Here is a 19,362-nt window from a genome sequence, read left to right as displayed (position 1 = left end):
AATGTCATGTGACTAATCACCCTGGAGGCAAAGGGAAATGATGTCATAACAACGTTGATTGACCCTTCACTTTTGGGTATACTGAGCTATGATGTCACAGGCTGCAGACAAGGAAAATTTAGTAATTTTCTGTTGGAGAAAAATGCACTTTGGAGACTAGATTTGTTGTGGTTATAACATCTTCCACCAGGGGCTTGACTGGCTCATGCTAACCAGCTTAAATTTAACCCCTCAGGATGAGGGATCAGGAATGGAGCCTGTATGGGAATTGTGTGCAGAATGGCGCCCCCTGCTGTTTAAGAAAATATTGCCACTCTGGCCTATGCCAAGGTCTGAGTAGAGTTGTTTTAACTTACGGTTAGAGTAGTATTCCTTGTGAAATAACTGGGCTTACAGCAGATGCTGTTTTTATCATCATAGCATAAATATTTAGAGGGGCTGAAACAGAGCAATCATATATTTATCATATTTTTAAAAAATGGTCTAGTATTGCCTTTGGGTGAAAACTTGAATGCATTCAAACAGATGAAGAAGTAAATCAATAGTTGAGGTCTCTATGCCTAATTGAACCAAGAGCTATGCACAATGCTAAGCTTACGTTTTGCCTCTTCTGCAAAACTATGTTCCTCTGCTCTGTGTCACAGCTGGGTCAGACCCTTTGGTTCGCTGTGAGAACCCAGATCATGTTCTCCTGCAGGTCTAGCACCACACCATCACAGCATGAGCAGGTTACTCATAAAGTGATTAGGTCACGGCTCATTGCTCTCTCACCAGTCCCTCTGCAGGGATGTACAGGGTTTAAATGACGGCTAGAGATTGTGCACCTCAAAGTTTATCCAGTGAACCGCTTTAACATACACAGTCACTTTCTAGTTTCTTTCAAACAAACGTCAGACTGGCCAACTAGCCATTACGGTGCCCAAAACCCATGAACAATAACTGTGTTGGGAGCTGCAAAGGCAGAGAGGGCACAAGTCTGAAGCTCAACCCAGAGTTCATCCCTAGAGAAAAGCTGAGATGCTGCTTCAGCGGTTTTAACAGCGCCGGATAACTCGGGGTGCTGGCACACCCTCTGAACAAGATGGAGTGTCATAGGACTTTCTAGACCAGAGGAGCAGAACAGATCACTGTGTCTCCAAACCAGTGCATTGCATTGTGGGAGGGCGTACAGAATTGAAGAATGAAAACAATATTGAGGAATTTGTCCAGACAGATCTATGAAATTTGCTATGGGAACTGAAACTTGGCAATAAAATTCATGCCTGTTGGCGAACTCACTCAACTGTAACTTAATCTTTATAGCCATTGCTGAATTCAGTATAGCTATTTGTCTTAAAGAGGTCAATCTCCAACAGTGCAAGCTCTTTGTGATGTTTTTAGCAAGGCGTGCACGGAACAGGATGCTGTACAGTCATATGATCGCTATCAAACGTGACATCTTAAGCCATCCTTCTTAAGCCATCCTTCACATGCAGAAAAACAGAATCCAAGCCACCAAAAGCAGGATCAGGACTGTTTAAATTAAGGCCCTGTTTACACAAGAACGCTTGGGGGTGAAAACGTAAAAATATTTTATTGGATGTGCCTTTCGTTTACACGGCGATGGCGTTTTTGGGGCTTAAAAACGCAAAAAAGTAAAACCACCCTTCAGAGTGGAAATCTTAAAAACGCTCTACCGTCGCGTTCCCGTCGAAAGGGTAAAAACGCAAAAGTCTGCTCACGGTGGCTCTCGTACGCGTTTACGTCACAGGCATGCCCCAGTTCAAGAAAATAACAAGAAACATGTTGGATTATTTCCATACGTCGGACCTTCAAGTTAGCATAGCAGCTCTGATAAATATACAAGAGACTTTTCAGCAGTTGTACGAAATATCCACAGCTAGTATTTTCGATCAGAGAAGGTGCATTAATTACCTCTATCAAATTGTTGATGCGCTAATTCGTCATAGGCAAACTAGACGGTACAGTCATATGATCGCTATCAAAAGTGACATCTTAAGCCATCCTTCACAAGCAGAAAAACAGAATCCAAGCCACCAAAAGCAGTATCAGGACTGTTTAAATTAAGGCCCTGTTTACACAAGAACGCTTGGGGGTGAAAACTTAAAAATATTTTATTGGATGTGCCTTTCGTTTACACAGCAATGGCATTTTTGGGGGTTAAAAACGCAAAAAAGTAAAACCACCCTCCAGAGTGGAAATCTTAAAAACGCTCTACCGTCGCGTTCCCGTCGAAAGGGTAAAAACGCAAAAGTCTGCTTACGGTGGCTCTCGTACGCGTTTACGTCACAGGCATGCCCCAGTTCAGGAAAATAACAACAAACATGTCGGATTATTTCCTTACGTCAGACCTTCAAGGTACCATAGCAGCTCTGATGAATATACAAAAGACTTTTCAGCAGTTGTACGAAATATCCACAGCTAGTATTTCTGATCAGAGAAGGTGCATTAATTACCTCTATCAAATTGTTTATGCGCTAATTCGTCATTGTCGAACTAGACGGTACAGTCATATAATCGCTATCAAAAGTGACATCTTAAGCCCTCCTTCACAAGCAGAAAAACAGAATCCAAACCACCAAAAGCAGTATCAGGACTGTTTTAATTAAGGCCCTGTTTACACGAGAATGTTCGAGAGTGAAAATTTTAAAATATTTTATCGGATGTGCCTTTCGTTTACATGCCGATGGTGTTTTTGGGGCTTAAAAACGCAAAAAAGTAAATCCACCCTCCAGAGTTGGAAATCTTAAAAACGCTCTACCGCCGCGTTCCCGTCTAAAGGGTAAAAACACAAAAGTCTGCTCACGGACTCTCGTCAGGTACGCGTTTATGTCAGAGGCATGCGCCAGTTTAGGAAAATAACAACAAACATTTTGGATTATTTCCATACGTCGGACCTTCATTACCTCTATCAAATTGTTAATGCGCCAATTCGTCATAGGCAAACCAGACTGCTTTGGACGAGACCTAGGAGAACAAGGAAGAAGGTTGTACGCAGGCACGTGGACTTGGGCTGCATCCGAAACCGCATACTGTTCAGTAGGTACTGAATGAGATGAAGTACTTACTAACTGACTGTTAAAACAGTAGGTACTGTAGTATAGTATGAATCCTAGTAGTATGAATGCGATTCGGACATACCACATCCGCCATGTTGATACATCACGTGACATATACCTCGTTATCACGTCATGTCATACCAGCGCGAAAACGGGCACATCGCTGCTTTCGCCTTTCTTCTTTGTTGCATAACTCCGCACCTAGAGCATCATGGGATAGTGAAGTGTCCATCGTATGCACGCTTCGAATTTTAACCCGAAGTAATAGGTCATCCGTGTACTTTTCGCATATTATTTTTGGAATACTACGTATTCGGACATACTACTCGCCTCGCCTACTGCTTTTCGCCTACTGTATAGTATGGAAGTAGGCGGTTTTGGACGCAGCATAGGTGTTGTTGTGTGTCAGTGCTTCACATTGCCACCTAGCCGCCTGGAGTGCATACTACATCACACTTCCCCCCCAAAACGCTCATATAAACACAGAATAAAAAGTGATAACGCAACGAAACTCTTGCGTTTACTTTCAGATGGTTTCTGTGTAAACGTAGCCTAAGTGGGCGAGAGGGGGCGGAGTCCTTTAAAGTCCTAAAAAAGTCCTTTAAAGTCACAGTTGCCTTAGTTATCTCTAAGATAAGGGAGGGTTAAATGTGTTATTACAAATGTACAAATGAACAAATGTATCGTTGATGAACCATCACTGTGAATAAGCATCCTCGGTTCCATCGTCACAGTCCCCCGTTTTCCAAAACCTACTTTCTTTTAAAAATTGGCCCCCACCCCTCCGGAAGCTTTAGTGTAATTCGAACACTACGCATAAGCATGCTTTATTGACTGAGGTGAGGATCTGGGATACAATCTTGCATTAGCGTGTGTACTCAGGAGCAATCAGTGTTTGACAAGCTGCTGCGGGCTCTTGTACTGATCATTGTGATGACGCAAAGAGATGCTGCGAACAGCTGATCTCATTCTCTTTATAAAACCCCTCAAACAAACACACACACACAAAGATACATAAATGTCCTGATAGGTATTATGAGCCCACACAACAACTACAATGGCAAACTAAGCACACATTCAAACACACTAACACCGTAACGCGATAAATCATTACGTGGGGCTTTTGCCACACACTATCAAGCTGGTTTAATGCTCAATTCCAAATCTGTCACACACACTCAATCTCAGGGGCTAAATAAGTTTTCTGGGTTGAGCAACACACACTGGCCCTCTCTCTTTTTCACACTTAGCCACAGAACGGACGACAACAGTTCTGTACGCAACAACAAATAACAGTAATACGTTGCCAATTACAATAATCATGCATAATTCAACAGGAGTTTGCTGTAAAAAGGAGATCAAATTAGGTGTGGTGTTTCATAACCGGCTGAGCTGTCAACAGGCTTAGAAATGTACTTGATGACACTGCCAAAAAAAATTTATAAACATTTTACCAGCCATGATACAGTATTTTGCATCATTTCATCAGTCAGTGTTATTTATTTATTTATTTTATGCATGATAATCAACGAAGGTCAAAATAAATGAGAAGCGAAAAATATAAATCATAATCGCATTCCTGTCATGGCATGATTAAGGACTTTAGAATGAGCTATTTATTATTTGGTTATATTTTTTACCTAGGTTGTAAAAAAATAACAAACAGGCTTGATTCTAATGAATTCATATTACAAAATATGTCAGCCTCCTAACCTTCTTAATGGTCAGAACACGGCTTGAGATCGCTTAGATCATTTATATTAGCCAAAGGGTATGCTATCATTTTTTATTATTTGAAATTATGTATTATGTGGCCATTCCTTATTAAGTGGCATTTCATTTACTCGCCAATGCGGTGCTTTACATTTGGCATATGGCCAGTGTTTATTCTGGACACTGGGTGACCAAATAATCAATAATGCATGACTGGTGGTGCAGTGGTGTTTTTAAAAGGGTCACAAGTGGTGGAATCAGTGTCAGAGGCCTCTGACGGGCTGTGTAAAAATTGCATTTGTTAGGGACACAAGCTACATCCACACCCTGTCATGAAAGATTTGTCTGTTCTGTCTAGACCTGACAATCACAATGAACCAGTGTTACATGTAAAGAATGACACCATCCCTCACAGCTGGGTTAGAAATGGACCACCGCTGTGGCCTCTGCCAGCACCAGGGCTACATTTTTTTTTTAGGATGGACATAACTGTTGCTTTGGCGATGTATTCTCTTCTGAGTTACATCGAATGATGGCTACCCAGAGAAAGATTGTATTGCTCAGGGCTTGCTTTTAAGCCCAGGATACACTGCAGGATTTTTGCACTCCTATAAAATCAGTACCGCCGCTCCCTATACGCAGAGTACGCAGTTTGCGTAGGGCACCAACTCGACTGGGGAAAATAAAAACGTTTATTCTGTATAAATATGAATCATAACAACATACATACAAAGCAGATGATGGCACGCGCTATCCCGCATCTGCCTTGAATTAACAAAACCTGCTTAACTAAAAGCTCAAGTGTCAATCAAACGCCTGTACTACTGAGAACATAACCATGCATACCAACTTTTGCTTTTGTTAATAGACATCTGCTGTTTTCTTAAAGCTGACATTTCATTTACTTACAAGAAAGACATTTAGTAATTCTCCAAAATTGCTTGGATTTATACTGACATGTAAGATTAGCTTTGTCACATTAGATTAAGCCAAAGTCTATTAGCTACACAGGTACAAATGCAGAAATATAGACTATAATATATAATTGCATATTTGTATAATTGTAGTTTGTGTAGCTGTCAAAATACAATTATAAATGATAACAATAGCATTTTAATAAAGTTTATTCTCACACATACTATAGTTGTGTGTGATTTTGATGGGTTTTTTTTACTAAAGGGGCCACCACCGTAAAAGTCCGCTTAGGGCACCCATTTGGGCAGCAGCGGCCCTGTATAGGATCATTACCTTATCATGATGTGTGAAATGGATCGGTTAAACTTTGGAACGACAAGCATGTAGACTGTACGATGATGACACTGAACTTTGACGGCTACTTCACAAGTTAGCGTAACGACACCAGCATGCGCTAAAGTTAGACAAATACCAGTACGCAGGTCGTAGCAGCAAACACACTGTGCGTTGATCATGCTATATTTCTGACACTATCAGAAAACTATCGTAGGCTATCTTTGGACGCAAGACCCGGAAAACGGCCGTCTTTGAGCCTCTCTCACTGTACCACATAGGACCATCGATGAAGAGCCACGATCACAGAAATCGCGACGATTGTTTCACGATCGCAATCTTTCGTCTGGGACAGATGTCCAAATATCGTGCAGTGTATCCTGGGCTTTATACAGCTCAGGAGACTCTGGACCTCAGTTATTTTTTTGACATATTTCGGTTTTTAATTACTCTGTAAAAAATTCGTTGCTGCCTTCAATTTTTTTGTTTAAAATCAACTCGAATTTACAAGTCATTTAACTTACAATTATTTATCTTGACCAGACAAGTTGTTATAACTTATAAAATATAGTTGAAATAGGTTGTAGCAACTCATGTCTTCTCAAGATAAATAGTAGTAAGCCAGAATGACTTCATTTGACTTCAATCCAGTTTATTATACAAAAAAATTTAAGGCAGCAAAGATTTTTTTTTAGAAATATTTAAGTTTTTGCAGACTTTGGTGTCTTAGGCAAGATTTTGAGAAATTTGATGGAAAGGTTGGGACACATGTAGTTTGAGATCTAGGGCCTCATTTATAAAGCATGCATATGCACAGATTAGATCGGATAGTATTCGTTCTCAAAAATTCACGGTAATGTTCATACTTATAAAAACGGTAGTTGCAGTTGAAAAGTGGTTAGCGCCACGTCAGGGTCTGAGCAAACGTACACACTTTCGCTTTTCCGAGTGCTGCATGTTTTTGAAAATATAAGCCATTCTTGCCTCTTGTAAAGGATTTGGACATCGACAGGTGCTCTTTTATATGTCTGTGACATTAATTAGGCATCATTTACATAGCAGGGATGTGAAACTGTTCAGCTGCGCACAATTTCATGATCATTTGCGTTTTATAGATATAATATCTGAAAGAGATGCAAGTGCAAATTTTCTGTACGTGCATTCGTTCTACAGTATGAATCACATGTAAACACTAATAATCGTAAGATCAAATTTAGAACTATTGTTTGTTTATTGTTAGTTAGCATTTTTATAAAAGAGGTCCCTGATTCCCAAAAGAGAAAAATCTTGAAAAATAAAAGGCACAGTTTGCTCTCCATCTAATCTTCAAACCATAACAGAGTTTTCTTTCTTAAAGAGGACATTTCACAAGATTTTTTTAAGATGTCAAATAAATCTTATTTGTGTCCCCAGAGTACATATGTGAAGTTTTAGCTCAAAATACCATATAGATAATTAATCGTAGCAAGTTAAAATTGTCACTTTGTAGGTGTGTGCAAAAATGTCATGTTTTTGGGTGTGTCCTTTAAGATGCAAATGAGCTGATTTCTGCACTAAATGGCAGTGGCGTTGTTGAAAAGTGCAGATTAAGGGGGTGGTATTATCCCTTTATGACATCACAATTATAGCACTTAAACATGGAAAAAGTCAAATTTTCATGGTATGTCCCCTTTAAGGACGTTTTTTTGATCTTCGGGAACTCCTATACTTGATGCTGTGGATCAGAGTTTGACACCTCATGGCCCAATAGAGCAATAGATAACAAATTAGATATGCTGCTAAAAATCCAGGATTAAAGTGCCAACAACCAAAAACAAAACTTTGAAGTATATATTGGAATAAGCTCAAAAGCAAAAACTGTGAAAAATTAGTCTGTCAAACCCAGAACATGACAGTAACTATCACAAAACATTATTAAACATCTATATTAATGAGCATTAAGCATATCAGGGGAACTGATAGGGGAGAAGTTTAACCAGTTTGAACCCCTCGACTTCTTGATTGGCGTATTAGAGAAAACAGTGCAAAATAAAACCCCAGCTGAGGCTTTTCTTCTTTCTGCGTAAGAAAATTATTTAGAAGACCATACACAAGCCTGAAGCTCGGGAAAATATGCTAAAGTGATTTAAACTGGGGATTTAAAATAGACGCCTGACTCTCATCTTCTCTCGTGACAGTCTTGTCTCTTAACAGAGTAAAACACACACAGATGTGTGAACTCAAACACACGCACACAAAAACATACATACTCGCACACATACGAGGGCAACAAAACAATATTAATGAAAACATTGATCGAAAATACATGGATGTCTTAAAATTAGCTTACAAAAGCTGAAATGGCCATTTTTGTGAGCACTTGTAGTATTCATACGCTCGCACACAGACACATGGCTAAGCCAAACCCGCAACATCACGGTTTCTGGTGCTCTTTGCATAAAGTCCTAACCAGCTGGTGGGCAGGTTTTTCTCTGCAAAGTTTGTTTATGAGAGAGCTCAAAATCATCCGCTAGACGTGTACGAGTGTGTTTTGAGTTTCCAACCTTGTGACTCGGATACCGCAGTGCTACGAATGGCTCCCATCTTTTTATGCTTTATAAGCATTAAAACGCTTTCTAAAATATCTGAAAGATGAGATATGTGATATGTTATAACAGTCTTTGCCCTGTCCTACTACCAATCTGCTTGGCAACACTTTCTTATAAGTTGCTTTGGAAAGAAAGCAGATGCCTTGGGCATAAATGTAATACAATTATTCTTGGGTAGACCCATATGGACACACAAACAGATGTGTATGTTAATCACTCGAGAACCGAATGAGCATATGCAAATCACTAGTATGAGATGGAGAATGTGATTATATCTAGTTTAGGGCTGTTACATACAGTATGTAAGATTAATGGTGTATTAGACATAATGCTACTCAAGGTTCATGAATGTCATTGATAGCGAGGTTTATTGATATGCAGAGCTGAGGTGCGGTTTAAGTATCGTGAATATGCAAATTTCTGATTTAAGAACAATGCGCAGGGTAAGCGAGATGGTAAATGGCGTCCTTTACTGCCTCTGTCCTCGCATTTGCATCCGAGACCTGACTGCCTTGATGGGGACTGTCGCAGCAGCAACAGTTGCCAGGGAAACCTCACCATACGTACCTGCTGGGACGCTGCCAGAGCATGGGTGCGACAATACCTCGAAAGACAATTGACGCGGCGTGGCACACGAGCGTGTGAATGCATGCGGTTATTTCTATGTCTTGTAGGGTAACAGGGTTTGACAGACACAGACCCCGGCTTCAACAGTGTTTGGCACATTGGGGATGTTGCCGTGGCAACAGGGTGTTGACACGCACAGTCACACTTCTCGGCAATGATAATGGATGACTTTCTCAGAACAAGTGTATATCTGAAGCTTGGTCTCTCTCATATCTCTTTCTGTGCAGAGAAGGACGCAGCCACCAGCTGCATCAAACTGTACCTCTGGAGATCTTTCTCCAAGCTATAAGCTCCAACAATTACAAACAGTAATACCTCAAAATACATGAGAAATGAAAAGACAAAAACATAGAACAAATCAATGCCACCAAGTTTCACAAATTCATTTGCCGTTTTGTGTGCCATATATATATATATATTTTTTCAATTTCGAAGTGACTTCTGCTAACAGAACATTTTTCATAATTATAACGAGTGTAATATTAGCTAATTATAATAACAATAACAATATTACAATTAAGATAACACTTGATTTTGAAAAAGCAAAAGCAAAATGAAACTAGATAAAAACAAATAATGAAAGACACTTATTATCATAATAGTTTTTGTTTTAAAAGAGTTCTATAAGTTTCTATAGTTTTCATTTTTATTTGTCCATTTTCATTAAAAAAAACTTTCCAAACTCGCTCACTGAGTGGGGTTCTCTTACCTTTCGAACGGGGTCCTCCATTTTCTTTCCGAATGTCTGTTCAAACAGTAGTCCCATCCACATCTCCGGACACAGTGTTCACTATAATCCATTGAACCCCTGCAGTGATCGCCAGAGTTTGCGTTGTAACTGTCACGTCGAATCACGTTGGCAAAAACGCAGGGTCCTGGTAAAGTTTAATCTTGTACAAAACTGAGGAGATAGGCCATTGAGGAAACATTTTTAAGGCCCATCCATTTCCTTTTTGGAGTTTTTGTAATTGCGGCTTCATACTGTAGTGCTTCAAACAATTGCCAGTACCGTAATTCCACTGCTCTTCCGATTTTACGGAGATGATTATCAGCTGTAGCGACAATCACATTTTACACAATGAAATACAAACATCACCTCTAGGTAGAAACAAAGAAACCGACTAAAACAATCTGCTATGCTTTTGACACTTGATGTTTTTTCAATAATGAGGATAATAATTGTAATGCCTACAGTAACTCTGCTTTGAAATCCGATTTCAAACCGTTTTTTGTGTGTGAAACACTTTTTTGTATAGCAGCATGGAGATTAACGTTTACACTGCATTACAAAGTATCATCATTATTGTTTATACAGTATGATTCCATTGATAATGGTGATAACTGATATTGACCCGATTTGGGTCTCAAAGGCCAGCAGAATCATACAGTAGTGTATTTATAATGTCAGTTAAAATGACCTCTCCACAATGACCCTGTTAGTTACAGAATTGGAAAGTGAAACCTTTAAAGACTTAAAAAACAAAGCCAAAGTATTTGAAATCAAATACATTTTCGAGAATTCTCATATCCTTCCTGTCCGTTCACCCCTCAGGATGCCCTTAAGTCCCACGAGGGTTCTTCAAAAGCCGTGGCTTTCAGTCAGAAAAATGTAAAGATTCTTCATAATTTATTTCTCTGAATGAAAATATATTTATATATCATGTATACTTTCATAGTTTATATATTCTCTTAAAATTGTTATGTCTTTCATTGTCTTTTGCGCTTTAGGTTCTTGTATATTTTTTTTCCATTTCCTCTCTTCACCTCAGCTGTGAGAGCTATGGTGAAAGGGGATAAACTGATGGAGTTCATCACCATCAAACATGAGCCCTCTACACAGTGCTGGTCTACTAATCCATCTTTCCTTCTGAAGGACTGTGAACCTTGACAAAATTGTAATGCTCCATTTTGTTTTCTGAGCTCGACTGTTGAACCTTTTACATGGATGATCTTTCATTCTCAGCCACTTGTGTCCATAAATACGTCAGCTTTTGCTATGTATTTCTATATACACTTCCTGCCTAATGGTGCGTATGGTGTATTTCGACTTTTGCAGCTTTGAGGAGTTCTGTATACTTATAAGTTTATACGCTATGTGTTGCTGATGTGCAAAGATTTTGCTTTGGCACAGACTGGTGCAAAGTTTGGCACATAATGTATTGATTTTGTGTTGTATTGGCAAATGTGTTTTGCTGATGTTTGATGATCCTCACCATCCATGTGGATCAGTGTGTGTCTAACTGTAGAGTGGTTTCCTGTCTTCCTGTTTAAAACTTCCCCACTGTCTGCCAGCACATTTACTTTGTAGTAATTTCACAGCTGTGTCTTATTCTTGTATAGGTGATTTTTCATACAATGCTGGCTCTACCTTTCCTTATTACTCCTGAGAACATACCTATAGGGGTTAAATAGCCAGATCCCTTCAAATGCTTCGGTCTCCCTGATATTCTTTTTTTAGATCTTGTCTGTACATTTAGCTTTCTCGCTCACCCTCTCATCCTCTTTCTACTTCAGATCTGGGTTTCTTGGACATTCTCTTTGGAGCCGCTCTTAAAGAGCAGTGGCTCAATCTGTGGGTTGTGGGATTTACTCATCAGGCCTTTCAGTGACCCGTGGATGCCAAGGGTCGGCAGGGGCACTGGAGAAGGCATGGAGCATGTACTGCCTGCAGAGACTGGCACCTGGGTGCAAGAAATAGGGGTAGTCTGGGCCTGGGAGCAGGGGGAAGGGTTATTGTTATTATTTAGGCCACCAGAGCCTCCACCAAGACCCAGACTCATCATGTTATTGTTGAAGTGGTGGGCCTTGTAGTAATGGTTAAGATGCTCCACGCGTGCAAGATTGGGGAGGTTGACGATTTCGGGGTGATGAAGTCGCAGGCTCTGTCCTCCTCCGCCTGACCCTCCTTGTGGAACTGTAGATCCTCCTGAGATTCCACTGCCTCGAAGGCCCGCTCCTGCTCCAATCTCATCTTCAACATTAATGATCTCGATAGCTCGTGTCGGACCATGGTGTTTGTGCAATTGGTGCTGCTTTCTCAATTTGTAGAATACCACCAGCATGACAGCAGCCATGAAGGTAATGGCCACAAAGCAACCAATGATGATCTTGGTTGTCTTCATCACATCATCTAGTCCAGAAGGGTAGTTAGGCTCAGATACAGGGACGGTGAATGTGGGTTTGGTGGCACGGGGAGAGGAGGAGGATCCAAGGATAGAGAGAGAAGAAGCAGTAGTGGAGACAACTTCATGCCAGAGGTGCCCAGAAGGCGTAGGGCCAGGGATATGGATGAAGGTCTCGTTAATGGCACGCAAAGCAGAATCTTCTTCTCCGGTACTCTCCACTGTTTCTACGGTGACCGTGGTGAAGTAGGTGTAGTTGACACTGACATCTGCCGCAGTCACATTCAAAACGGCTGTTGCAGTGGTGTTTCCAGCTGAGTTGGTCACCATGCAGGTGTACTGGCCCGTGTCACGCAGGGTCACATTGGTGAAATTCAGTGTGCCATCGTGGAGCACGGAAATCCGGACACGATAAGAACCGTGGGTCATTAGGGTTCCATTTGGTGTGATCCAATTCACAGAGGTCATAGAGGTACCAGTGCGACACTTGAGCTCAGCAGCCATGCCCTCGGTCACATTAAGGTCAGTGGGTGGCTCCACAATAACAGGGGCATAGCATGTGAAATGACTCTGGTCCAGCTCTCCGATGTATTTTCCCTTCAGGTAGGGTGGCGCGTGGCACCGTGCACAGCAGGTTGTGTTGCTTGGCACGGTTTCTTTCAACCACCAACTTAGCCACAGAACATCGCAGTTGCACACCCATGGGTTATGATTGAGATGCACCCTCTCAAGCTTCTGCAGAGGTGTGAAAAGGTCATGGGGCAATGAGTGCAGAGAATTGTGGGAAAGGTTGAGTTCCTCCAGGTTCTTGAGATCATCAAAAGCATTGCGCTCAATGACAGACATTTGAGAGTGCATAAGCCAGAGTTTACGCAATGCATCCAGGCCTTGGAAGGATCCGGGTCTGATGATTTCAAGTCGGTTTCCAGACAACTCCAGCTCTTCCAGTCGCTCCAGGGGAGTCAGGTTAGGGATGTCCCTCAGGCCACACATACCTAAGTTCAGGTAGCGCAGGTGAGTGAGTCCAACAAAGGCTGCGTCGGATATATAATCCAGCTTCTTAAGTTCACCTAGGTCAAGACGCCGCAGTGAGGTGACGCGATGAAAAGCATAAGCTGGTAATGTCTCAATGGGATTGTTTCGTAACCACAGTTCCCGCAGCTTGCTGAGGTACTCGAAAGCCTGTGATGGTACCAGCGTAAGGCGGTTGTCAAACAGTTCCAAAGTATTGAGGTTTGGGAGGCCATTGAACGCACCGACCTCTATCTGACGTATCTGGTTCTTGGAGAGCTGTAGGATCTCCAGGTGCTGCAAATGCTTGAATGTGTCTGATTTTATGATCTAAGTGGAAAAAACAGATACAAGTTTAGGATATGTGTACGCAACTGACATGTCTTTTTTTCTTATTGAATTTATTAATTAATCTAAATTAATAAATAGGATCTTGATTACACTGTCAAAAATAAAGGTACAAAGCAGTGGCGGCGGGTGACTTCTTTTTTTGAACCGCACGATGCGAAGTTCGTCACAACATGTATGTAGCTTGTCATCTGTGTGGTTCGTAATTTCAAAATATGTGTTCTGCGCTTTGAGAGATCGTGTGTGCATCACGTGTTGTGCCAAAATAAGTGCCTGCTGCAGACGCGTTTAAAGGGTTTATGATAAAATAGACGCTCGCGTTTGCCAGACACTCGCATAATCTCATGCGTAATCAGAGTTTACTGTTAAGGAAGTGTCTAGTGTGTGTTTTGGGAACGTGAGTGTCTCTTTTATCTTAAACGGTTTTGACGTGTCGGAAGCAGGCACTTATTTTGGCATGACACGTGATGCACACACGATCTCTCAAAGCGCAGGACACATATTTTGGAAAAGGGAACCACACACGTGACAATCCGAACACTTATTTTGAACTAGCGCATCCTCGGATGAGCAGTCACGAGCCGGCACTGGTACAAAGCTCCCTTTAAAAAATTCTAATATGTACCATGTAGTTACAAATATGTATCTTTGTACTGCCAATATGTACATTTGAAGTACTAATATGCACTCTTTTGGTACAAAGGTGTATCTTTTTGAAAGGGTACTGTCCCAGTGACAACTTTTGTACCTTTATTTCTGAGAGTGTACACTCACCTAAAGGATTATTAGGAACACCTGTTCAACCTGGGATGTTTTCTTGGCACACTTTAGGCCCCTTAGTGCCAATTGAGCATCGTTTAAATGCCATGGCCTACCTGAGCATTGTTTCTGACCATGTCCATCCCTTTATGACCACCATGTACTCATCCTCTGATGGCTACTTCCAGCAGGATAATGCACAAACCTCGAATCATTTCAAATTGGTTTCTTGAACATGACAATGAGTTCACTGTACTAAAATGGCCCCCACAGTCACCAGATCTCAACCCAATAGAGCATCTTTGGGATGTGGTGAAACGGGAGCTTCGCCCTGGATGTGCATCCCACCAATCTCCATCAACTGCAAGATGCTATCCTATCAATATGGGCCAACATTTCTAAAGAATGCTTTCAGCACCTTGTTGAATCAATGCAAAGTAGAATTAAAGCTGTTCTGAAGGCGAAAGGGGGTCAAACACAGTGTTAGTATGGTGTTCCTAATAATCCCTTAGGTGAGTGTATATAATTATATTTATCATTATAAAAATTGATGTTGCAACACCCAGTCATCTCTTATTGTTTGTTCCACAGCTGCATATTTATTCACAGAATGTAATTTCTATTGTCACATAATTTTTGTAGCAGTTTATTAATATTCGATGCACTTAAATGTTGAATATTAATTTCAAATTTCTTGACTAGTGAGGAATTGCTATAAATTATATAAAAATCAGTTATAGAAATAACTTAAGCTAATTTAACTTTGTTTTTATTATTTACTTCTTACTAGTCAAAAAAGTTGAAATTAATTGTAAATTCAAGTTGATTAAAAGGGATTTTCACAGTGTAGTTTACAGTCTGATCATATCTACCTCTGAAACCTAAGGCAAGAATGTTGCATGTGAATAGCTGTGTAAACCCCAGTAGTCACTGGTTGGGAAAAATCAACCAACACAAAACAGTCATTAACTAATTAGAATTTCCTAAAACCTAAACACAGCTAAAACAATAGGAAATGCACACATCCTGACATTATGGTTTCTGTAACAGTTAGGCTCTGTGCATTTGAAGCTGTTTTTCTTGGCGAAAAGGAAGCTTCCTGCTGGCCTTCAGCCACAATCCCCTCTGTATATAGATCAGAGGAGGGGTGGAGGGTGTTAAACACACTGGGTTGGGGGTGTTGAAGAGGAGGGTAGAAACTGTCAGAGCCGCACTCTCGTGGTACAATGCTATGGGAGGAAAAGAAGCCAAAGAAACTAGGATGCCTTCAGGTATTAAAACATTTTTAGATTTTTTAATCATTTCAAGTGGGGCTCGAGGACACAACAAACCAAATCAGATTTTTTATGCTTAAATGGAGCCCTGATGAAAAGCTTTATTATTATTCTTATTTTTAACAGGGTTGTTTTTGTTAACCCTTTCAGCGCTGGGGTTTGCTGTATAAATGCCATTGTATGTACTTTGAGCTCTGAAGTTCGAGTTTCTTCTAAAGATAAAGTAGGTCGTGTGAACACCTGACTCAACATCTCAAAACCTTAGTATCTGTGGATTTGCACTTAACTCAGACTTCAAGCAGGGTTAGTTAAACCGAGACTCAATATTTCAGTCTATAAAACTGTGAAACAAACAAGCAAACAGTGGTGCACGGTCCACTCACAATGCCTGATGGGAAATGATTGGTCTGCTGAGTATTTACCTGTATTGAGTTCTCCTGTAGATTGAGGTATCGTGTGTTGTTTGATATGTGATCGGGCACCTCATCCAAGTTTCGTCTCGTACAGATCACTCGACTAGCTTGATTGGAACAACTGCAGGCGTTGGGACAGGTCGAAGCGGCTCCTACCGCCTGTTGGCCCGGCAAGCTAAGCCGCAACACCAGCTGAGCCAATAAGAGGAGGAGGGGGGAGGGACTAGGAAGGCTGGTCACCGTGGTGATGCGCATGGCAACTGGGTCATGACCCCTCCTTTGTTTCAAAGAGGTTGATAGGCTGAGATCAAATATGTAAATGTCCGTTGAATATTTGGTCTCTTAACGTTTGTAGCTTATTCCAGCACTTTTGTATTTTCCAGTACAGAAAAATCCTCATTGGTTGGTGTGCGGCTTGTTTTGTCCTTGTTTACTTTATTGTAGGACAGATATAATTACATTAGCTGTGCCTTCTTTGTTTCCTTAAATGGTCTTCTGATTTGACAGGCCTCTTTGTGATGAATACATGTTTTACTGTAAGAGAAAAAAAAGATGGTTAGACAGTGGACGCTGTGTTTTATACCTATTAGCAAGTCAAATATGAACATTATTTCAGGTTCGCAGAATTGGTAACATGCCACATAAAAATTACACTATGCAATATAATGAATGTTGAAAAAGTTAATTAATGCATCAAGGTGACAGGGACAAACTGCGTTTCATACAATTTGGGTAAATATTCAATTGTTTTCTTGTTAGTAACATATTCTTACAGCGCTGTCTAGATGCTCAAATCCCTTGTGCTTTATAACAATAATACTGCTTAGTAGTAATCTTAATGTCTATATTTTTTAAGCTCATGGGGTCTTAGAGCAGCATTAAATGGTGCAATTTGTTAAGGCTGATGTATGGCTACTGTAACTAGTATAGGGTTCAACTCTCACTGCGGATTATTTAGATGCCAGGATCCCTATATAAGGTTATCCAATGAGACATAGACCGTTACTAATGATGATGGCCCTAATTACAGTATACTGACATGCATGTTCATTTAACACAGGGCCTTACCCTTGACACAGTAAAAAATAAGATAAGAAGAAGAAGGAAGAAAAGAGATTATTAATTATTACTGATAGATGACTGTACAGCTGCAGGGGCAGAAAAGAATTATCAACACTAATAGATGAATACTGAAAAAGAGAGAGAGAGAGAGAGAGAGAGAGAGAGAGAGAGAGACCCCAAGTGAAAGTGCACAGCTAGGAGACAGAAAGTATGAAACGGATAGAAAGTGAGAAATGTTCAGATGAGATAGGGAGTGGGAAAAGAGAAAAATGAAAAAAGAGGGGTACCAGAAGGGAAAGAGAAAGATACTTTAATATTTATAATTTCTCCCAGTTAGGAGAAAAGGACGAGCGAGGTTTAATAGAAAAGATTGAATATGAAACAGAGATATGGTATAGGGAGTAGAGATGACGAGTGTGTGTGCACAGTGAGGAAGAAATACAATTGGTCTGAAGGGTCAATGAAATACATGTACATGACAACACACACTAGGGGCTCTATCATACAACCGGCGCAATGCGCGACGCAAGTGTCTTTTGCTAGTTTCAACCCGGCGCAATGATCATTTTCACGTTTAGCGCCATGTTGTTTAAATAGCAAATGCATTTGCGCCCAATTTTGTGGCCATGGGCGTTCTGGTCTGAAAACAAGGTGTGTTCAGGTGCATTGTTGGTGCGTTGCTATTTTAAGGCAACTAAAATAGAAATATGTTTTTTGTTATTTAATGAGCGCGTTAGTAATATGTGCCTATAAATGGGACGACAATGCAGGTTTGCTTATCACATACACGGATGAGCAGCAGCACCAAAACGCTTTTAAATATAAAAAAATTAAAGGATTAAAAAATGAAAAAGATTATTCTTGAGTCTCTTGGACATAAATGAGGACCGATTATGAGATGTTAGAAGGCGTAAAGAGCTGCTTCACCTGTAGCCTATTTACCAGGCTACAGGTGAAGCAGCTCTTTACGCCTTCTAACGTGCATCTATTTTTAAATGTTTTTTTTAAAATGCTACCCCACGGATTTATTGTATATGATGACTCTGTACCTGTGGATATGATGAGTTGATAACCGTTGTTAAGTAATGCTTTTCAAAAAACCCATGGCGCTGTCCAAGTGCTGAAACAGCTCTCCGCAAGTTTGTAAATTCTTTATCTCTTTTTTGTTACAAATAAAGCATTTTTAGAGTACAAACCTTTTCTTACATACTTGTAAATTATTTTTTGATGGTGTTGGATAGCCAAAACGACTTTTAAAGGTTTGAATCCAAAAAAATAGGAACAACCCTTTAAAGCCGTGCGCTTGGTGCATAAACCATTGTTCCCGTCATTAAATTAGCAAAAGTGGAATCGGACATGCCCGTTTAGACCGTGAGCTATGCGTTTAGACAATGCGCTTAAATCGGTAAACTAGGGCCCTTGGTCTTATTCACTTATACTTGCAACCGAACCTTACTTAATGTGCACAGAAAAGCAAAATTGAATCCAACAGATAAGTTAAACAGAATTACATATTAAAATGCTTTACCATTTTTAAGTTATTACTGTAATGTGTAATTCATTTATAAGAAACACATTCACTGTGACTATCCTGTTGCTAAAACCAAGTGAACAAAATCCAGTCTTTTTAATAAGCACATACAAAATGATGACCCCAGCCAAAAACATGCTGTCTAGTCAGGGGAACAAATGTGGTGTCCCTTGCTGCCGCTTGACTGTGACCATAACCAGTGTTTAACTGTAAGCATTAGCATGGCGTTATGGGCAGAGCCATTTGTAGAGCTGTCATATAGCAGAAACTTAAGCCCCAGGCCATCCTCTATAAACAATTACTAATACAGTCACTGTAGTACTACCTGAAGTAATAGTCGCCTCATCAGGCATGTACACAACGCCATGTGTTTGTAAGCAGGCGTGACTAGGCACTGGTTATTGGGCTACAGTATTAATCTTTCCCAGTGCTGGTTGTTCTTTTAATGTGTTTAAAAAAAGTAGACGGTCATGCAAGTATTAAATGACATGTGGCTAAATATGTGATGATCATTTCCTGTTTTTGGGTGAATTCTTCACTCATAGATTCAATATGGAGGGCTGTTTGCTGAAACGTACGTCTGTATTTATGTGGTATGATGAAAGAT

At 40.4% G+C, this 19,362-nt stretch overlaps 1 protein-coding gene across 1 annotated transcript in view; it reads right to left on the bottom strand.

Moving 5' to 3' along the window:
• Window positions 1–1,457: 1,457 nt before the first annotated feature.
• lrrc4ba (leucine rich repeat containing 4Ba) overlaps window positions 1,458–19,362 on the bottom strand; it is a 35,682-nt gene continuing 17,777 nt past the window's right edge. The window contains exons 2-3 of the mRNA XM_073857301.1: window positions 16,172–16,696; window positions 1,458–13,698 (exon numbers count right to left, since the gene is read on the bottom strand). Coding sequence (XP_073713402.1) covers window positions 11,746–13,698; window positions 16,172–16,417 — 2,199 coding nt within the window. The 5' untranslated portion in view covers window positions 16,418–16,696 and the 3' untranslated portion in view covers window positions 1,458–11,745. The remainder of the gene's footprint in view (window positions 13,699–16,171; window positions 16,697–19,362) is intronic.

The sequence above is a fragment of the Misgurnus anguillicaudatus genome, chromosome 19, assembly GCF_027580225.2.
Source record: "Misgurnus anguillicaudatus chromosome 19, ASM2758022v2, whole genome shotgun sequence".
Taxonomy (NCBI): Eukaryota; Metazoa; Chordata; class Actinopteri; order Cypriniformes; family Cobitidae; genus Misgurnus; species Misgurnus anguillicaudatus.
The sequence above is the reverse complement of the archived record's forward strand: the minus strand, read 5'-3'. Positions and strand labels throughout refer to the sequence as shown.